Here is a 22,541-nt window from a genome sequence, read left to right as displayed (position 1 = left end):
CAGCAGGCGGTTAAGAAAGCAAATGGCATGTTGGCCTTCATAGCAAGGGGATTTGAGTACAGGGGCAGGGAGGTGTTGCTACAGTTGTACAGGGCATTGGTGAGGCCACACCTGGAGTATTGTGTACAGTTTTGGTCTCCTAACCTGAGGAAGGACATTCTTGCTATTGAGGGAGTGCAGCGAAGGTTCACCAGACTGATTCCCGGGATGGCGGGACTGACCTATCAAGAAAGACTGGATCAACTGGGCTTGTATTCACTGGAGTTCAGAAGAATGAGAGGGGACCTCATAGAAACATATAAAATTCTGACGGGGTTAGACAGGTTAGATGCAGGAAGAATGTTCCCAATGTTGGGGAAGTCCAGAACCAGGGGTCACAGTCTAAGGATAAGGGGTAAGCCATTTAGGACCGAGATGCGGAGGAACTTCTTCACCCAGAGAGTGGTGAACCTGTGGAATTCTCTACCACAGAAAGTTGTTGAGGCCAATTCACTAAATATATTCAAAAAGGAGTTAGATGAGGTCCTTACTGCTAGGGGGATCAAGGGGTATGGCGAGAAAGCAGGAATGGGGTACTGAAGTTGAATGTTCAGCCATGAACTCATTGAATGGCGGTGCAGGCTAGAAGGGCCGAATGGCCTACTCCTGCACCTATTTTCTATGTTTCTATGTTTCTATTATAACATCGGCACAGTTTTTCTCAAAGGTAAAATCTTGTGTTTGGATCTTTGCGATTGTTATAACAAAAAAATCACTATTATAAACCAGTTCTGAGCAACATTTGATCTGCTTAGTAGGATGGTATAGCCTTGGCTGCTGGTCTTCCCCTGCAAGGGGAAAAGACTGTCAAGGACAGCAACATTTAAAAACTCAGGAGAAATCAAATCACATAACGTTAGCTTTTTATCTGGCTCTGCTTTATTTATAAAAATGGTTGACATCATTTTATATCATGGTACGTTGTGATGATTGTGCAGCCTGAGGTACTGGCTGATGACGCAGCGACCAGTGTTCGCAATAAGATGTACGGCCGGCCACCCAGAGCGCTCACCAGCTACCGCCGCTGGAAGATACCGCGGGGCATGCGGGGCAGCACACCAAATGTATAGCCTTTCCCATAACACAAGGGTCATTTTGGAAGTGTGGGGCAACAGCAGCTCCTGCTCAGAACCTGCTTGCTGACTGATTCCTGCTCCTTGCTGCTGTGACAACATTGCTGAAGAGAGATTATATATAAATTGGTGCTTTTGTGTAGTGCAGGAAACTGATTATATGTTTTATTACAGTGTTATGCATCTAATGCAAATTAAAATGCAAATTAACTGAATAATAAATAACTACTTATGAAACATTTAACAGACAGCATTATATTTACCACAACAATTACAATGCAGCCCTACTTTTTTTGATGGTCTTTGGCTTTTGACAGTCCACAGCAGAATATCTTGGAAAGTGCTCTAGTTTCGAATCTCTAAAAGGATGTTTTATCTGAAAGTAAACCAGCTGGCTTCAGCACTCCTGTCCGTATAATTGCAATGTGGCTTATTATCAAAGGTGGCCGTTCTGGCCTCGAGCGGGCTGAGCAACTGAAATATTCATGCCCATGTCCTACAAAACCAGCACTTTGGCTTAAGAGTTGTGAATTTCTGAACTAAACTGCAGGGAAGTAGAATTTGTGGAGCATTTTCCAAAGGAAATACACAGGTGCCTGGTTAGGCAAAGAATGTATCGGCTTGATGCTAAATCAAGAGTGAGAGATAAAACGGCGTATACTCATGGAGGAGGGAAAGTCTAGCTCATGGTAAATTGATGACTGTGACCCCGGGGTCACCAGACTTTAAGGAATTATTTGATAAATAGAAAGGCCACATGGAGCAAATGACATTTTAAACTTGTGGGTAAGCTTGTCCAGATACTGTGGACGCGATTTCGCCACCCGTGGCAAGTTGGGTGCGGCCGGCATTGGTGGCGTGTGGGAACGCCGCTCCCGACTCCATCCCGCCCTCTGGACCCAATCTTCCCTTGATGGGGCTTGTTAAGCCCGCCCTGTGGGGATCCCAGCCAATTAACAGGAAGCTGGTCTGATGACATTATCTGATGCCATCAGCCGGTTTCCTTAAAGGGACCGTGTCCACATTCATTTTGACAGTTCTTCTGTCAATGTTCGACAGCATTGAGCTGTTGCAAAAACTGACTAGCACTGCAAAGCTACACCCAGGCTCTCCCATGACACCCTCCTGATGCTTATTGAGGGAGTCACAGCACGCATGCAGTCTCTCTTCCCTTCCAATAGGCGGAAGAGACCGCCCCAGGACACCAACGCAGCCTGGTTACACATTGCACAGGAGGTCACAAGCAGGGATGTGGTCAGGAGGACCTGGCTGCAGTAGCGCAAACCTTTCAATAATTTCAGTAGATCACAATACGTTACTGCAAAGCCACACTCAACCTTATCCTGCTGTGCTACTATGTTAATGTGTTGTCAAACATTGAAATCTTTGGGCTAGACTTTCCACTTCACATCGCCCATCTATGGCCCATCTATCGCCCAAAACAGACCTCTATCGCCCATTTTGAATAAAAAGTGGAAACTGGGCCAGAAATATCACCAGAAAAACAGGTGCCTAAGTTTCCACTTTGATCGCCCACACAAGGCCCATCCCAAGTTTCGGCACCTAGCATGCACTTCGCTGGGCTGATGCAAGCCCCAAAAGAGTGCTGAGAAATAATTGCTTTTACTGGGCTTAACAGAAGAAATGGGCACTACGGACGCCATTTTGAAGATTGGAGCAAGGATGGAGGCATAGTTGTGAGTAATTTAGAGTTAATTTAAAAATAATTGTACTCAGAATATTGGAACAGGGAATATAAAGAGGTATTATCAAGTTATTTTGTAAATAGGTTTTATATATTGACATTATTTTGGAAATAGCTTTTACATAGTGAAATTATTTACTGATATTGTTGGGGCCTATTAAACTGACTGGTATACAGCGTAGAGAGTGCAGAGTACAGCGATTAGAATATAGAGTAGAGTGATTATATTAAATTAGTGAAAGTAATTATTGATAGTGATATGGGGCCTATGCTTTCCCTGCCATTAATTGCAACTGCTCACACACTGGCTACTGAAAGGATCAATCGAAGAGGTGGCAGAGTAATGCGTAGACGGAGACGAAGCCAGAGGAGGCGACCGTACAGCCAATGAAGGTACTTGGAAAAGCAATCCTACCTTAACTTGTCTGAAAATGGAAGGAGGTCATCGATGAGATATGCCAACTCGTCAAGGGTGATCTGCAGCCTTCCAGCACCATCAGAACCGCAGTGTCGTTGAGGTGAAGGTTACTGCTGCCCTAGCCTTCTACGCATCGGGATCTTTTCAGGCTTCAGCTGGTAACATCTGCCATATCTCTCAGCACGCTACACACTGCTGCATTCAACAGGTGACTGAAGCCCTTTACGCTCGCAGGATGGACTTCATAAGCTTCCCAATGACCAGGGAGGCACAGACCGAGAGGGTTTTGGATTTCACGAGAATAGCAGACTTCTCCAAGGTGCAGGGAGCAATAGACTGCACGCACATTGCCCTGAAAGCACCCTTAAAGAACGCGGAGGTGTTTCATAACAGAAAGGGGTTCCACTCACTAAATGTGCAGCTTGTTGTCGACCACAATCAAATAATTATGACAGTAAATGCTACATTTCCTGGCAGCATCCATGATGCGCACATCTTACGTGAAAGTGCTATCCCTGACCTGTTTGTCAATCAGCCAGAAGGTCACGTTTGGATGCTGGGAGATAAAGGATATGTATGGCCTTCCAGTTCGCTGATGACCCTTCTGCGTAATCCCGTCACTGAAGCACAGAAATGTTATAATGAAAGTCACATAGTGACTCGCAACATTGTTGAGTCCTAAAGCAGCGCTTCAGATGCCTGGATCATTCTGGAGGCAGCCTACAGTACCACCCTGACCAGGTCGCAGAGTTTATTGTGGTGTGTTGCATGCTGCATAACCTAGCTATAAGAAGAGGACAAGTAATGCCAGATCGGGCTGCAGGACCACCTCCAGAAGGAGGGGAGACAGAAAAACCAGCCGGCGAGGAGGAAGAGGACGCAGGCGAAGGCATAGGGGAGCACAATCAGCCTGGCGATCTAGCACAGGGACCACCAACCCCCTCCCGAAGAACAATAGCCAGGGGCAGTTACACAGCCACTAAGCTGTTGCGTGAGCAGCTAATTAATGAACGCTTTGCATGAACTATCATTGTAGATTTTCAAATGTTCATTTACAGTTATGGTTAATCAAAAGTTTAATTTGCGTGGGGTTCTCATTGTTGTCTTGCCTATACTGGCCTATCATCGGCATTAATGATTACTTTAAGTACAGTTTAAGGAAAGTACTGCAACAGTAAAAGTATCAGCAAATAAGGATCAACAACTGTAAATTTGTTAACTAATGTAACTAAGAGAGAAGGCACAAAAACATTTGTTGAATTAAAGGGTTTTTTTTATTAACAAAAAAGAAAACTATTGTTAAAAAACTAACACCCTCCCTCCACCCACCACCCAACACCGCCCTCCCCCCAAACCCATCCTTCCCTTCAAATCCCAATGAATTAAACACAATAATAACGATAACAATTAACAATAACAATGCAAAAATTAAACAAGTAAACAATGATAAACAACCCCCCCCCCCCCCCCTACCTGCAGCCACGTTTCCCTCCAGGTCCTTTCCTGCCCCGTGTTCTTACCCCACCTGCCCGTTTTGGTCTATGCTGACCGACACCAAGACGTTGTGCAGTGTGGGACGGTAAGACTTCCTGCTGTGGTGGAGGTGAAGGAGAGGAAGTTGAAGCCTGAGGCTCGACTTCCGAGTCCGGAGGAACGGTGTCCTCCGTATTCGCTTGGGTGCTCGGGTTCTCGCTGCAAGCTGACACGGGGTGCAACGCCATGTGCAGCCCAAGGGCATTGGTTGCGGCGGTTTGCTCACGAATTGCCTCCAACGTCTCCCGTGCTGTCTGTGATTGCACGGAAGACCAGTTGGAGAAGTTCGTACTGAACTCGCTCCAGGTTGTTGGAAACTGGCTCCAGTTTGCGGAGAACTGGTTCCAGTTTGCGGAGAAACCCTGGATAAGGTCACGACCGATTGCGACCGTCTCCCTGCACAGGGATATCAAGCTCTCCGTCTGGCCCTGGCGTTGGCAAAATTTCACGCCTTGGCATCACCACCTGTACACTGCTTGGTCCCGGTGCCTCTTCCATCTCAATTGAGATGGTCGCAGGTTGTTGCCCCCCCCCACAAAAACAAGATCATCTTCCTCCTCCTGCTCCTCCAACGCCTCCTCCTCCTCTTGCTCTTCCTCCACAGTTTGAGTGTGTTCCTCCTCTTCCTCCTGCGAGTTTGTTGATGTTCCTGATTCCAACGACACTTGACCTTAAAAAGACAAATGACATTTCTAAACATTTAAATACAACTTACTAGGACATTAACGGTGCTCATTACTAATAAACATACATATCAATACATAACACTTTTTCAATAACCCAATACATATGACTAATTTTCAATACCCCATATGCATAATGGTTCATCAGGGCTGACATGACCTCATTTGTGAATCATGAATACCTCAAACGTATATATCATAAAACATTATCATTGCAGGACATTACAAGAGTAACTAAGATATTTTAAAGATGTATTTGATAATGTTTGATACATTGCACAGTTCCCATTACTCACGAGACTCGAGGGTGAGTTTGGCCACACCACGGGTTGTGACCGAACGGTTGTCAGGCCCCACTAGGGCGACCGCAAGTTCCTCGTATTCACTTAGGATCTGGATCTGAGCCGAGCCGCCGCCTGTCCTCCTTTGCTCTGCTCAATTTAGTGAAATCTTCTTCTGTGAATGATAAGATAACATTGCATGGCATAAGTTAATTGACTTGGTAATAAACATTTCAGATTGACATAATTAAATGTTCAATTAGGATCTTGCATTGAATTACAACAGCTCATTCTTCTGAAAGCCAATGAGTATAGACTCAACCTATCTTCATAAGTCAACCTTGCATTGAATTGCATATGAACAATATGAACAATAAGAACAATATTCCACAATACAAAATTCAACTTAGTATTAGGATGCATAAATTATTTCATAATTTAATTAATTAATACCATAACAAAATGACATTGAAGATTCCAATTTAAATTTCCATACATCATTTAAATATAAAATATGTATAATTTTAAATATAAAATGCAACTTACTCTGGCTGCTGACAGCAGGCTGTTCCATCTTTTGCGGCACTGGTCCGGTGTCCGCACTTCATTGAACGCCGATGTAACCACATCAGCAATCTCTGTCCATATTCTACGGTATGCATAGGGTGGAGGTTTCCCCTGCCCACCCAGTGTTAAGTCTACCCACCTGCCGCTCATGATGCTCACCCGGGTCTCGTTCGCCTCCTCGCTAAAGGGCTTAGCCCTTTTACGTTCCAAATCGGCCTCCATTCACTTTTTTGGTTAAGTATATTGATCATTATTTTATACAATATATTTGGGTTTATATTTTAGGGTTAGAGTAACTTTGAGTGCTATATATTAGTTTAAAACCGATTAATCTTGGATTAATATTAAAAAAATGGTTATTCTACTCACACTAACTTATCTGGCAATGCAAACACTTCTTTCCTCTCTCTCTCTCTCTCTCTCTCTCTCTCTCTCTCTCTCTCTCTCTGACCCTCCCTGTGCTTCTGAGCATCTGTGATGACCCCTGACCTCTCAAAACGCAGCAAAGGAAAAAAAAAACACGAAAAAAATCCCACACATGCGCACAGTAGCATTGCGAGGGAAGCTTTTTTTTTCACTTCCGTTTTAGGTGGATGATTGTGAGATCGCCGAAAAATCACATCGCCCATTTGACATCGCCGGGGTGAGGCCGAGTGCAAAATTGCAAAAAGAAATGGGCGACGTGCCGGCGATCAGCAAGGCCGAAACATCCTACATCGCTGGAAAATCATCCATTTTTTTGGGCGATGGCCCCATAGTGGAAAGTCTAGCCCTATATTTTCAACACTTTATGCTCTTGGACCGATTTGTGTGTACCTTTGGAAGTGGCTTAGTGAGTTGAAGTGAATGGTTAGACATAAGGATACCCCCCACAATGGTGATGAGTGTTAAAGGAATGGCTTAGGCATTGCAGGGATGCTTTATGGTTCTGGTGTGAGGTGGTGCCAACCTGGCGCATCATGTGGCAGCCAGGGTGTACAGTGTCAAGTGAAGTAAATGTGGCCATGGTGAGGCCATCCCTAGTCTCCCGGGCAGCAATGTGGTCAGGTGATGATGCCCTGTGCATTATCAGGTGATTGCAGAGAAGGTGGTGTTGTTGTTGGTAATGCTGGTGTGTTTAGTGATGTTGGTGTTGGGGCTGATCGTGGTGGGATTCTGAGGACCAAGGTGAGATTTTTTTTCAAGTGCACCGATACTACTGGAATAGATGGCAGGTGAGGTTGAGATGATAGAAGCGATCTGTCAGTGGTGAGAGAGGTTGCTCCAAGGAGGTGACAGTGAATAGAGAGTTCACAGCAAACACTTCCAAACTGCATACAGGTCAAAAGTTTCTTCCAAACCATGAAGGCTTCAGCTTCTGACATTGGAAAGTGAACAGCTGTGAAGTAGTAGCTGTTATACCACTTCTGCAGCTGTCAACTAGTCAAAGTAATGGAGAGTCATTGAGAACCCGACTCCACTTACGTGGCATGTTCCCCGAGGGACGGCAAACCCGTCAAAAGGTTGGTGAAATTGTAAGTGCCTGCTTATAATCCTCTTAAGTAGCATTCAGCTACCTCTTAACTATCTTAATTAACTGGCCTTCCACTTGCTCTCGGGTTTGCAATTCACACGCAGTCCTGACAGGTCAGAAACGGAGGGGGGTTTTTAGAGCAGGATGTCAACCTGCTGTCAATCTCGGCCATTTTCACAGCGGGCCTGCCTCCAGACCTGCACTTGCAGAGCTGGGAAGATTCTGGCCTGTAAGTGGAAGAAATTAGCACAAAGTACTTACCTATGTATATATTTTGAAACCCTTTGGGATAATTAGCTCACAAAAAGGCTAAACTGATATAAATTATATCCCATAGGTCTTCAGATTGTATTTTACTTGCGCCATCTGGTAAAGGATTAAAATTAGTTAAAGTGGTAACGAGATGTGTTTAACATAAGAAATAGGAGCAGGAGTAGGCCATCTGGCCCCTTGAGCCTGCTTCACCATTTAATAAGATCGTGGCTGATCTGATCATGGACTCAGCTCCACTTCCCTGCCTGCTCCCCATAAACAGTTATTCCTTTATTGCTCAAAAATCTGTTTATCTCCGCCTTAAATATATTCAATTCTCCAGCCTCCACAGCTCTCTGGGGCAGAGAATTCCATAGATTTACAACACTCAGAGAAGAAATTCCTCCTCATCTCAGTTTTAAATGAGTGGCCCCTTATTCTGAGATTATGTCCCCTAGTTTTAGTTTCCCCTATAAGTGGAAATATCCTTTTTGCATCCACCTTGTCGAGCCCTCTCATTATCTTGCATGTTTCGATAAGATCACCTCTCATTTTTCAGAACTCCAATGTGTATAGGCCCAACCTACTCAACCTATCTTCATAAGTCAACTCTCTCATCTCCGGAATCAACCGAGTGAACCTTCTCTGAACAGCCTCCAATGCAAGTATATTCCTCCTTAAATACGGAGACCAAAACTGTATTCAGTACTCTAGGTGTGGCCTCACCAATACCCTGCACAGTTGTAGCAGGTCTTCTCTGCTTTTGTACTCTATCCCCCTTGCAATAAAAGCCAACATTCCATTTGCCTTCCTGATTACTTGCTGGACCTGCAGGTCCCTCTGTACTGCAGCACTTTGCAATTCTTCTCCATTTAGATTATAATTTGCTTTTCTATTTTTTCTGCTAAAGTGGATAACCTCACATTTTCCCACGTTATACTGCCAAATTTTTGCTCACTCACTGAACCTGTCGATATCCCTTTGCAGATTTTTTGTGTTCTCCTCACAATTTGCTTTCCCACCCATCTTTGTAGCATCAGCAAACTTGGCTACATTACACTCGGTCCCTTCATCCAATTCATTAATATAGATTGTAAATAGTTGTGGACCCAGCACCGATCCCTGCGGCACCCCACTAGTCACTGTTTGCCAACGGGAAAATGACCCATTTATCCCGATTCTCTGTTTTCTGTTAATTAGCCAATCCACTATCCATGCTAATATATTACCCCCAATACTGTGAACTTTTATCTTGTGCAGTAACCTTTTATGTGGCACCTTATCGAATGCCTTCTAGAAATCCAAATACACCACATCCACTCTTTCCCCCTTATCCACCCTGCTCGTTACATCCTCAAAGAACTCCAGAAAATTTGTCAAACACGATTTCCCTTTCATAAAACCATGCTGACTTTGTTTGATTGAATTATGCTTTTCCAAATGTCCCACTACTGCTTCCTTAATAATGGACACCAGCATTTTCCCAACGACAGATGTTAGGCTAACTGGTCTATAGTTTCCTGCTTTTTGTCTGCCTCCTTTTTTAAATAGGGGTGTTACATTTGCGGTTTTGCAATCCGCTGGAACCTCCCCAGAATCCAGGGAATTTTGGTAGATTACAACCAATGCATCCACTATCTCTGCAGCCACATCTTTTAAGACCCTAGGATGCAAGCCATCAGGTCTAGGGGACTTGTCTGCCTTTAGTCCCATTATTTCACCGAGTACTACTTCTTAAATGGGAATGATTGTATTAAGTTCCTCCCTCCCTATAGCCCCTTGATTATCCACTATTGGGATGTTTTTAGTGTCTTCTACCATGAAGACCGATACAAAATATTTGTTCAAAGTCTCTGCCATTTCCCTGTCCCCCATTATTAATTCCCCAGTTTCATCCTCTAGGGGACCAACATTTACTTTAGCCACTCGTTTCCTTTTTATGTACCTGTAGAAACTCTTACTATCTGTTTTTATATTTCGTGCTAGTTTACTTTCATAATCTGTCTTCCCTCTAATATTTTTTTAGTCTTCCTTTACTGGCTTTTAAAGTTTTCCCAATCCTCTGGCCTCCCACTGGTCTTGGCAACATTGTATGCCTTTGTTTTCAATTTGATACCATCCCTTATTTCCTTAGTTAGCCATGGATGGTTATCCCTTCTCTTACAGTCTTTCTTTCTCATTGGGATATATTTTTGTTGCGAGTTATGAAATATCTCCTTAAATGTCTGCCACTGCTCATCAACTGTCCCACACTTTAATCTATTTTCCCAGTCCACTTTAGCCAACTCTGCCTTCATACCTTTGTAGTCTCCTTTATTTAAGCTTCGGACACTGGTTTGAGAACCAACTTTCTCATCCTTCAACTGAATTTGAAATTCAACTATGTTATGGTCACTCATTCCTAGAGGATCCTTTACTAGGAGATCATTTATTAATCCTGCCTCATTACACAGTACCAGATCTAAGATAGCCTGCTCCCTGGTTGGTTCTGTAATGTACTGTTCAAGGAAACTATCCTGGATACACTCTATGAACTCTTCCTCAAGGCTACCCTGGCCAATATGCTTTGTCCAATCAATATGAAGGTTAAAATCGCCCATGATTATTGTCGTTCCTTTATTACAAGCCTCCATTATTTCGTGATTTATACTCCGTCCAACAGTGTAGCTACTGTTATCATCATAGGCAGTCCCTCAGAGCGAGGATGACTTGCTTCCACACTCAAAAGGAATGAGTTCACAGGTGTTTCAATGAAGGACCTAATATTCCAGATCCCAAACTACATCTTGAAGGGTGGAAGCTGCCTTGCTTGGATTTTTTTTAACGTGTGGTGGCCGTTGCATACCAGCCACCACACGAGCTTGACAGAGCTAGGTCTTGGTCCAGTGGCAAGGATTACCCAAGACAACTGGCGACCAGCTCTGCTGCACGGACCAAGCACGCACACATATTGCAGTGTGGGCTGGCCCGTGCTGCCCCTGGGCCCTCGCCTCTTCTGGGCCCCGAACTCACGCCTCTCCTGGGGCCTATAGACTACGCTCACCAGCGACTTTTCCCCCTTATTATTCCTGATCTCCACCCAAACTGATTCAACATCTTGATCTTCTGGGCCAATATCGTATCTCACTAACACACTGATCTCATCCTTTATTATCAGTGCTACCCCACCTCCTTTTCCTTTCTGGCTGTCCTTCCGAATTGTCAAATACCCCTGAATATTTAATTCCCAGTCTTGGACACCTTGCAACCACCACGTCTCTGTAATGGCTATCAGATCATACCCATTTGTATCTATTTGTGCTGTCAACTCATCTATTTTGTTACGAATGTTACATGCATTCAGATAAAGAGCTTTTAAATTTGTTTTTTTACCATTTTGCCTGCTTTGACCCCACTTTCTGATTCACCTTTATGTTTATACATTCTGTCCCTTCCTGGCACGCTACTGGTTTTCATTTCCCCCAGTGCTACCCTGATCTATTGCCTTCTCCTTATTCTTTGACTTTTTAAATTTTCACTCACCTGAATCCTTCCCCCCATTATTTAGTTTAAAGCCCTCTCTACAGCCCTAGTTATTTGATTCGCCAGGACCCTAGTCCCAACGTGGTCTAAGTGGAGCCGGTCCAAACGGAACAGCTCCCTCTTACCCCAGTACTGGTACCGGTGTTGTGTATGGAGAAAGAGTCAGACTGAACACTGTGAGCTCAAAGTAAAGTGTGACCATAGTCTTTTATTGCAGGTCTCCAGAGTGCCTCACCAACCTGTGAAGCCTCCTTAAATACCTGTGCTCCCAAGGGATTATGGGATCCCTTGGGACTCCAGGGAATAAGCCCTCTAGTGGCTGTACAGAGTAAATACAAGTCCACATATATAACAACCAGTGTCCCACGAACCGAAACCAATTTCTCCCACACCAATGTTTGAGCAACATGTTTAATTCTCTGATCTTATTTACCCATAGCAAATCTGCTCGTGGCTCAGGTAGTAATCCAGAGATTATTACCTCTGTGGTTCTGCTTTTTAATTTGGCCCCTAGCTGCTCATAATCCCTCAGCAAACCTCTTTTTTTGTCCTATCTATGTCATAGGTACCCATGTGGACCACGGCAACTGGATCTACCCCCTCCCACTCCAAATTCCTCTCCAGCCCTGTGAAGATGTCCTTAACCCTGACACCGGGCAGGCAACACAGTCTTCTGGACTCACGCTCTTGGCTGCAGAGAACTTTATCTATCCCCCTCACGATAGATTACATTCCTCAGTGGCTCGGCACAAATGCTAATTTCTTGTTCGGAGGATGGGATTAAAATGTTTCTGTTTTGAATATTCATTTCGTAGGAAAAATAATCCCAGTCATTACAATGCAAGGTCACCTCCATAAAACATGAAAAATATTTTGTGGAAATTATGCTATGATCTACAGTATCAAAGTATATTTAACAGGAAATACAATACTAGTATTTTTTTCTCTCATTTTCCTTTACTGTGTATTAGGAAGCTAGGTGACTGGGGAGGGAATTATTGGAATATTGTGTTCAGTTTTGGTCTCCTAATCTGAGGAAGGACGTTCTTGCTATTGAGGGAGTGCAGCGAAGGTTCACCAGACTGATTCCCGGGATGGCTGGACTGACATATGAGGAGAGACTGGATTGACTGGGCCTGTATTCACTGGAGTTTAGAAGGATGAGAGGGGATCTCATAGAAACATATAAGATTCTGATGGGACTGGACAAGTTAGATGTGGGAAGAATGTTTCCGATGTTGGGGAAGTCCAGAACCAGGGGACATAGTCTAAGGATAAGGGGTAAGCCATTTAGGACTGAGATGAGGAGAAATTTCTTCACTCAGAGAGTTATTAACCTGTGGAATTCCCTATCGCAGAGAGTTGTTGATGCTAGTTCATTGAATATATTCAAGAGGGAGTTATATATGGCCCTTACTGCTAAAGGGATCAAGGAGTATGGAGAGAAAGCAGGAAAGGGCTACTGAGGTGAATGATCAGCCATGATCTTATTGAATGGCGGTGCAGGATCGAAGGGCCTACTCCTGCACCTATTTTCTATGTTTCTATTGCAATAGATCTTCTTCCTCACCACCTGGGCAGTAATCTGGCAGAGTAGTTTGCCTGCCTGTTGTAGAACTCGTCCAAATTACATCCCATTGATTTCAGAATACCGGCCAGACAGTGAAGATAAAGATCTACCCCGAAGTGTTTCGGAGGCCGAGGTTAGAAAGGTGGCCTGAGGAAGACAGATTGTTTTGCTCTCTTTTCTTGCCAATTTTCTCTCCAGTCTCTCCTGAAGGTGTTGACCCTCCCACCACACCACCATCCCGTACTGGAGTTTTGTCCACAGATGCTCGTCATCATCTGACACTTCACCCACGTTACCATTATTCAAGTGAGTCTGGACAGTTAGAGTCAGCGGGTTATTTAATCATGGGGATCCTAAACGAGACAGATCCTCTCCTCACCTGATGCCTACAGATGGGAACGCCCAGCAGGGATCACTGGATGGTGATCGGGAGTGAAAACCCTGTCTGAGTTTCCCTCCCTAACCCTGGGCTGCTGAGGCCAGTTATAGCGTCTCAGATCAGTTACCCCTGCAGCGAGCACAGACCAAATGTTGGATCTTGCTGGTCTGTATGGTTCAGCAGCTCATTGGATAAACTCATTGGGACAGAATTTAATGTAAACATAACATTGAGGCTAACAGTAGCAGGCGCAGCGAAATACGAAAACCCGGAAGTTGCTGTCCGAGATGCGGTACTCCTCCATAAGCTGACCACAACCTGCCGCCTGGCTCCCCATTCAAAAGTGTTGCACGCCATCAAGTTCCTATACACACGTCCTAAAAACAGTTTAAACTCGCAGCAGAAAGTTAGGGCTTGTCCATTTCAGTCTAAGTACCTTTTTAAAAGCGTGATAAGTTTTAATTACTGCCAAACAACCTGTCATAGAATGGTTACAGCACAGGAGGAGGCCATTCGGCCCATCGAGGCTGTGCCGAGGTAGATTTTCTGTCTGAAAAGTAATTTTAAAAGTGCGGGGTTTCATTCCTTCAGCTTTTCATTGTTGTTGGAGATTTAAAAAAATAAATTATATATTTTTTTAACTTTTCCTTTTTCTCTCTCTTTATTTCTTGTAATCCAATCTTTCTTTCCCTCTCATTATTTTGCATTCTGCACCCGATTGGACATTGAATTTAGTATTCTAACCAACTCTTCCTGGTTCAGACTCTGCGCTGCTCATTAACAATTCTTCAATCTGATTGGTTAAGACGTACTGAGTTGCTTGCCCTGTTGACACAGGCCCCAGATGCCATGTAGAGGGCACCGTGTTGTTTTGATGCCCCACTTGCAGAAACTTGCCACGTAGAAGAGCAAGTCTAACGAACGAATAGCGGGCACCGCTTGATCGCCAGTCACAGAAAATTCTGGCCCAATGTGCATTTGGAAAGAGAGTCTGTGACGAGATATTTCTTTCAAATTATCGTAGTCTTTTATTCAGTCACCTATTTGAAATTCTTTTTGCCAGTTATTTACCTTTATATCTTTCTGTTCTAAATTATATTGGTGTGCATATGATTTCTCAGTGTCTGTGCATTGCTAGTGTATACAGGTTACTTGGGTCAATAGTGAGAGTGGCTGCTTGAAATGTCAAATGATTGAATAAGCCGTATAAACACCGTAAAATGTTATCAAGCTGAATAAATTGAAATGTCAAATGGCATTACCATAGAGCTGCCTTGAGTGACACTGAACTCCAGAAGGTCCCAAAATCCAAATTGCTCAATGAAGTTCTGTTAAAATTTTCATCCTAGTTTGGTTCTTTTATTTCATTCAAGTTATCGAGAATTTTTTGATCAATGAGTCACGCTGTAAACTAACCTTCAGGCTGGATATCTAGACATGCTTATTAGACAAATTCTGAATATTAATAGATAAACTATTTTTTTATGTAAACACTTTCAAATATTTTGGTACAATTAGGTTACTCAGTTCCTCAGAGGAAAGGAAGAATTTAAATAAATTATAAGATTAACAATCAGTACTGGGCATTGTAAAAAGAAATGAAACAATGCACACATCTTTCATTCTTTTATTGCTAAAATGGTTAAATTTGATATTCTGGGAGAAATGATCTGTGGCGCTTTTAGATTGGATTGCATAGAACAAAAATATGGCTGAGGGAAGCTATCGCCCGACTCTGGGAATGAAGTTAGTGTCAAACTGCCACGGACTTCAGTGACTTGTGAGCTAAGCACTGACCCCCAGGTTTGTCTTCTTTCCCATTTACCACATGCCAATCACTTCCTTCACTAATGGCACATCCTTTGGTCCATTAATGTCTTAATGTTTCTATTACTTGACTGCAATGGTTTGATACATCATTCTCCTAGTGTTTCTTCTCTGTGGTTGTATATATAAAATTTATTGCCCTTCTTCTGATTGTACTTGTTCACCTCTTATTTTTCAGTTTTGTAGAAGGGTACACAACCAAAAAGTCAATTGGCTGCCCTCTCTACAGATGCTGATTGGCCTGTTGAGTGTTCCCGTCGTTTTCTCTGTTATCCTTCCTCATTGCTGCTGCATGAGTTTCCAGTGATCCTGATCCACTCATAACTAACAAAAACCTCCAAGATTTGTTTGATATAAAGCTGTTTGGCGCAAAGGGCGGACCATTCCCCCTCTCCCGCCCCATTCTCAAAGATAGGTGGGACGCGTTGCAGAAACACACTCATTCCCACACTGGATTAAGTTGACTACCTCACCACCGGACTGAGGAGGAAGCAGCATTTAAAGCAATTTTGCCTGATAAAGTTAGCGGTGCAAATGGATTGTCAGATTACTTTTTATCGTTGTTTTAAAAGCATACCTTCTCCACTCCTCACGGCAACTTAAGCAAATCGCTGAGAGAAGTAACTATGCCACAACGGGTGGGCACGCTGTTCTGCCACTTTACCACTCAGGTGATGAAGTTGAAAATTGACCCCAGAGTTCTGGTTTGGCCCCCCCCCCGGATAAAACAGAGGATGGGTTTTCCCAAACCAACCCTGCTCCTCTTCACACTTAAATTGGAGGAGGGCTGAGAACAGTCCATCCAAGTGCTCTCTTTGACAGAGAGCGTAAAGGAAAGAAGGTAAACATTAAACAAATATGGAGGGCTTTTTGTTGTAGTTTGTCTGCAATATTGTAGCTTAGTTCTTGCGTGTAGCAGCTGGCAGAAACAACTGTGATGGCGTTTGGGATTTTCTATCAACACAATGAGGCTTTCCCCAAGGAAACTTATCAGCTCAGAGCCTTGGCTCATTCCTTTAAAAATCAAGGGTAAACAGTGTTGTGGAAAAGAAAGCGTCAAGTTGCCCTGCAAAGACAACCTTGCAAATTAAATTTGCTGCATACAAAAGAATTCTTCACCAATTCCTCCGAGTCCTTGAAACAGCACAACAGTTTCCACACACATTGATTCCACTCACTGAAATCCAATGGGGCACAGTGGTAACTAACCATCATTTCAAGCATGTATTTAATACATTTTACAGCCATTCTCAGAATTTAAGAAGTAAAATTCTTTGCATGGCTGAAATATTGTATAGAATGTTAGCATCAGTATGTCTGTCAAAGGAAACTGAACTGAGTAGAGAAGTGCATCATTCTGTTGCTATGCTGACAATCTGTTGTTATGCTGACATCGCGTTGTTATGCTGACATCGCCCGTCTCCGCCCCTGCCTCAGCTCATCCGCTGCTGAAGCCCTCATCCATGCCTTTGTTACCTCTCGACTTGACTATTCCAATGCACTCCTGGCTGGCCTCCCACATTCTACCCTATGTAAACTAGAGGTGATCCAAAACTCGGCTGCCCGTGTCCTAACTCGCACCGTCCCGCTCACCCAATACCCCTGTGCTTGCTGACCTAGATTGGCTTCCGAATAAGCGACGCCTCGATTTCAAAATTCTCATCCTTATTTTCAAATCCCTTCATGGCCTCGCCCCTCCCTAGTTCTAATATCCTCCAACCCAACAATCCCCCCCCCACCCCCTCCCTCCCTCCCCCCCGAGATGTCTGCGCTCCTCTAATTCTGCCCTCCTGAGCAGCCCTGATTATATTCGCTCAACCATTGGTGGCCATGCCTTCTGTTGCCTAGGCCCTAAGCTCTGGAACTCCCTGCCTAAACCTCTTCGCCACTCTACCTCTTTCCTCCTTCAAGACGCTCCTTAAAACATACCTCTTTTCACCTGCGCTAATTTCTACTTATGCGGCTCGGTGTCAAATTTTTATCGCATAATACTCCTGTGAAGCGCCTTGGGACGTTTCACTACGTTAATGGCGCTATATGAATACAAATTGTTGTTGATTATTTTGATTTTTTTTCCCCCAGGTGTCAAAGCGGTCTTCTCTGGCCACTACCATCGGAATGCCGGTGGCATGTTTAACGATCTGGATATGGTGGTGTCATCGGCTATAGGCTGCCAGCTGGGAGAGGACAAGCATGGAGTGCGGGTGGTGGCAGTGACAGAGGAGAAAATCCACCACAAGTACTTCAGTCTGGATGAACTAAGCGACCTTACAATTAACGAGGCGATATCAGACCTTTTTGAAGTAAATGTTCCCAACGTCCACCTCTAATGAAAGGTGCTGAGAAGAGCCTGTTTTATGAGTGCACACAAGGACCATCACAAGATGAACGGCATTAATGGGTAAATTTGCAATTCTGCTAAAGTCCATTGTATAATCACACGATGAATTGGCCAGAAAGATTTATTTTGCAACACTAAATTGGGAGCTCCAATATGTGCCCTCTACCAAATCAACAGTACATTTTTCCATATATTTAGCTAGCTGGCTGTTATTTTATGCAATTATACACAAAATGTTAAGATTTTTATGGCACTATTTTTGCTACCATCTGTGTCCCCATTCTACCAGCTGTCATCACTTTAATCCATGATTTGTACTCAATCTCTACACAATCTGTACACTTTGAAGTATCTCAAATAATAAAGGAAATGTAAACACGGAACACCAAAAGTGTGTTCCTTAATTAGCAAAAATGGTAAGGATTTTGTTTTTGAAATGTTCATTGCTGCGCTAATTGACAATTATAGCAACAGTTTTTCTGTGTAAGGCACAGTTTGCAGAATTCCACCTATGGCGAATTTTAATTATCACTTCAAGAGCTCGTCGATGGGCAGAACCTCAGGCAGACACTTTGTGGCATGTCCGACCAGGGTGTTAATTAGGTGTCACTGCGGTAACAAGACAGCTTGGGCCCATCACTACTTTCATTTCATACTTGTCATAAGTGCAAAGCACAGGCATTCTGGAGAACTCCGTAATCTGCAAACCGTCCTATTTGTTGGTAATGATCGTGTATCCAGGATCAAGATGAGCACAACTTTCAGAATCCAAGTGCCATTAAGGTCAATCTTTTCAATACAGTCAGAATTTTTGCCTTCAGAGCACTGAGTGCAAAATTGACAACATATCTAAATGGTAATTCTTCATAACAAACCGACTTGGTCTTTAGTTCAATTGAATTAAACTATATAAAGCAAAACACATTTAAATTTGACTTCATAGAGGATTATCAAGTTGTGATCTTGCCATTGCTTGTTCATTATTACTTTCTATCACTTGATCTCCCAGCACATACTAATCAGCCTCTACCTGATCTAAACAACCATCACGATATATGCAAGGAGCAGAGGTACCTTGCTTCAGAACATTTATTCTGACAAACAGAGCAGAAATCAATCAAATGGAGAAACCAGATTATTGTACTGTTTTAACATGGAATATTCTATTTATGGCTAATAAAGTTTGAGAAGTAATATTGTAAATGAGAGCACATGGCTTTTGATGAAGCTGACACGGTGCAACAGCCCAAGACTGAATCTTACACGCTTTCTTAAGCTCGGCATTAGCTGTCAGGAGAAGTGGATTCAGGTTTTAAGCTTGAATATTATATAATTCTTGCTTGGAATCAGATTTTCGGAGACAGACATTTCAGCTTTGACTATTGCACACGGGGCTCAAGATAACTTTTGCCTCTGTGCTTTTCAGTGGGGTTTTTTTCAGTTAATGGGACTCTTAATCACCCACCCATTACAAAACCGTGTCCAACAAGAGAGAGATTCACGTCTCGACTGTCATCCCTATCTCTGATCACAAGTATTTCAGCCCCAATAGCCAGTTTTGTTTCGCTATCTGCACCAAGTATTTGGTACTTAGTGTGATGAAGACGTCCAACTAAGATCACAGTCACCAACATACCAAAAGTACCAAGTCACAGAATTTTCACATTCATAAGAACATAAGAAATAGGAGCAGGAGTAGGCCATACGGCCCATCGAGCCTGCTCCGCCATTCAATAAGATCATGGCTGCTCTGATCATGGACTCAGCTCCACTTCCCTGCCCGCTCCCCATAACCCCTTATTGTTTAAGAAATTGTCTATTTCTTTCTTAAATTTATTCAATGTCCCAGCTTCCACAGCTCTCTGAGGCAGTGAATTCCACAGATTTACAACCCGCTCAGGAGAAGAAATTTCTCCTCATCTCTGTTTTAAATTGGCGGCCCCTTATTCTAAAATCATGCCCTCTAGTTCTAGTCTCCCCCATCAATGGAAACATCCTCTCTGCATCCACCTTGTCAAGCCCCCTCATAATCTTATACGTTTCGATAAGATCACCTCTCATTCTTCTGAATTCCAATGAGTAGAGGCCCAACCTACTCAACCTTTCCTCATAAGTCAACCCCCTCATCTCCAGAATCAACCTAGTGAACCTTCTCTGAATTGCCTCCAAAGCAAATATATCCTTTCGTAACTATGGAAACCATATGAGGAACAACTCAGTGACACGGCAGGAGCATTATTTCAAAGAGAGATAGCACTGTCATTACCAGTTTTTTGGTACTCATATTATACTTATGTTACTTTAGTAATAGTAATTCACACATGTTCAATGACTTTGTCAGTAAATGTTACTTTTTTTTATAACATAGAATTTACAGCACAGAATCAGGCCATTCGGCCCAACTGATCTATGCCGGTGATAATGCTCCACATGAGCCTCCTCCTACCCTACTCCCTCCACCTCAATCAGCATAACCTTCTATTCCTTTCTCCCTCAGTCACTTATCTAGCTTCCTCTTGAAGGAATCTATGTTATTCTCCATGTGGTAGAAATTTCCACTTTCTAACCACTCTCCTTACTCTTCCCTTTCCTGAAGGCAATATGATATAAATCCTAGGGCACCATCAACCCACTGGTACCTTGGCCCAAGTGACTTTTCTTCATATGTGAGCCGAGGGAGTGAGTATTGCATGAACATATTGCAGAGAATCACAGTCAAGCTTGATCCTGTTCAGACTTGTAACTACGAATGCCCATTTTTGAAGCAAGAATGGTAAATTATTAGTTTATTTCTTCCTCTCCGGCCTAGACAAAGTGATTCAATGGTAATGTCCCCATTGCAACCTCGATAGAAATCCCTAACCCAGAGTTTTAACGTCGGACCTTCACAGTACATATAGCTCTGAATCACCTCACGTGTTGAACTTACCAATTGTGCTATTGGGGAAGATGCAAGAAATTGTTTTAATGGCATGTAATGAGACTTAGGACTAAAGATTGTGACATCAGCATCAACTGAGAATGGTCATTAGTCGTCAGTTTATATCACAAAGCACTGAAATAGTGAGATTGGAAAAACTGGGACTCTTTTCACTAGAACAGGGGTGGTTAAGAAGAAATCTAATAGTGGTAATGAAAATTATGAGAGGTTTTGATCAGGCAAATTGCAGAAAACTATCTCCCCATGTAAGTTGGTAACACAGGGGCATTAATTTAAGATTCATCAAAAGAACGAAAGGAGAGGTTGGGATTTTTTTTAACGTAGAGGGTTGAAAAGGAAAGAAGGATTTACATTTATATAGCCCCTTTCCTGGCTACAGGATGATCCAAAGCGCTTTACAGCCAATGAAGTATTTTGAAGTGCACCTGCTATTGTAATATGGGAAATGCGGTATCCACTTTGGGCACAGCAAGCTCGCACAAACAGCAATGAGATAATGACCAGATAATCTGATTTAGTGATGTTGGTGGAAGGATAAATATTGGCCAGGGTACCGGGGAGAACTCCCTTGCTCTTCTGCGAAATAGTGCCGTGAGATCTTTGACCTCCTGAGCAATCAGAATTGAGCCTTGGTTTAACATCTCCTCCAACTGGAGGCCTGGAAATTGGATCACAGCCAAATTGGGTCGCCTAATGAGGCCGGCGGTGGAACCACGTCAAATTGGTGCGCTGCCATCATTAGGATCGTATCAGCAAGCTGCAGGTGCCCTTTACAGCCACAGAGGCAGCTCGCCAGTAGCAGGAGGACAGCAAGATCGTCCGTCTCAGACACCAGCAGTCGGGAGGAGGGCATGAGGTGCCCGGCAGCGGCCCGTAGATTTAATGTGGAGCTGGGAGAAGCAAGCCACAATAAGGTAGGTAAAAAATGGTAAACAAGCCTTTTGGGTGGCAGTTTTCAGCTGTCCCTTTAAGAACTGCTGGTTTGGTTGCTGAGCACCTGAAAAAAACTGTCCCCAGCATGTAGTGCGTACGCTTCAGTCAAAGGGCCCTGAAACAGGCTTTAGGCCCCTGATTTGCAACCGCAGTGGGACTAACGCCAATTTCACACGTGAGCCCTGGATACCCTACTGAGCAGCCCAATCCAAAATGGTAGCCAATGCATGTCTGACGTGGAATGAGGGTGTGAATGCAGCCCACCATATTGGACCTGTGGATGCCTGTTTTAAACCTGTAAAATGGATGCAGCGCATACCAATTTCTAGGCCAGAATGCCTTACTAGAAACAGTGGTGGAAGCAGAATCCATAATACTTCTAACAGTGAAGTATACCTTTCGCAATCCCAAGGCATGGCAAAGCACCTCACAGGCAGTTAGGTACTTTTGAAGAGTAGTCATTGTTGTAACGTGCAACTTACATATATCAAGGTCCGGTAAACTGCAATGCGATAAATGACCAGATAATGTGATTTTTTTTGGTGGTGTGGATTGAAGGCAACATTCCCGTTAAGCTGTGTCTGCACGACCATGCAGCGGTCTGGGGTCCCGCGCTCACCAGCTTTTACGTAGAGAAACCGCGCATGCGGGAAAGGCTACAGAGCCAGTTAACGGGGCCGTGCACAAAATAAAACAATTAGAGGGAACATTGGTTGAATCATAGAAGAATCATAGAAATTTACAGCACGGAAGGAGGCCATTTCGGCCCATCGTGTCCGCGCCGGCCGACCAAGAGCTATCTAGCCTAATCCCATTTTCCAGCTCTTGGTCCGTAGCCCTGTCATGTAGGGATATATTTTGGCCAGGAGAACTCACCTACTCGTTTTCAGATACTACCATGGGATCTTTTACATCCATCTGACAGTGTCACATTCTCTCAGTACTGCACTGAAGAGCCACCCTA

At 43.6% G+C, this 22,541-nt stretch overlaps 1 protein-coding gene across 1 annotated transcript in view; it reads left to right on the top strand.

Moving 5' to 3' along the window:
- Positions 1 to 18,080, top strand: part of cpped1 (calcineurin-like phosphoesterase domain containing 1) — a 264,451-nt gene extending 246,371 nt beyond the window's left edge. The window contains exon 4 of the mRNA XM_070856736.1: positions 17,445 to 18,080. Within this exon, the coding sequence (XP_070712837.1) occupies positions 17,445 to 17,692 (248 nt within the window). The 3' untranslated portion in view covers positions 17,693 to 18,080. The remainder of the gene's footprint in view (positions 1 to 17,444) is intronic.
- Positions 18,081 to 22,541: the final 4,461 nt, after the last annotated feature.

Source organism: Pristiophorus japonicus, chromosome 15 (genome assembly GCF_044704955.1).
Source record: "Pristiophorus japonicus isolate sPriJap1 chromosome 15, sPriJap1.hap1, whole genome shotgun sequence".
In the NCBI taxonomy this organism is placed as follows: domain Eukaryota; kingdom Metazoa; phylum Chordata; class Chondrichthyes; family Pristiophoridae; genus Pristiophorus; species Pristiophorus japonicus.
The sequence above is the reverse complement of the archived record's forward strand: the minus strand, read 5'-3'. Positions and strand labels throughout refer to the sequence as shown.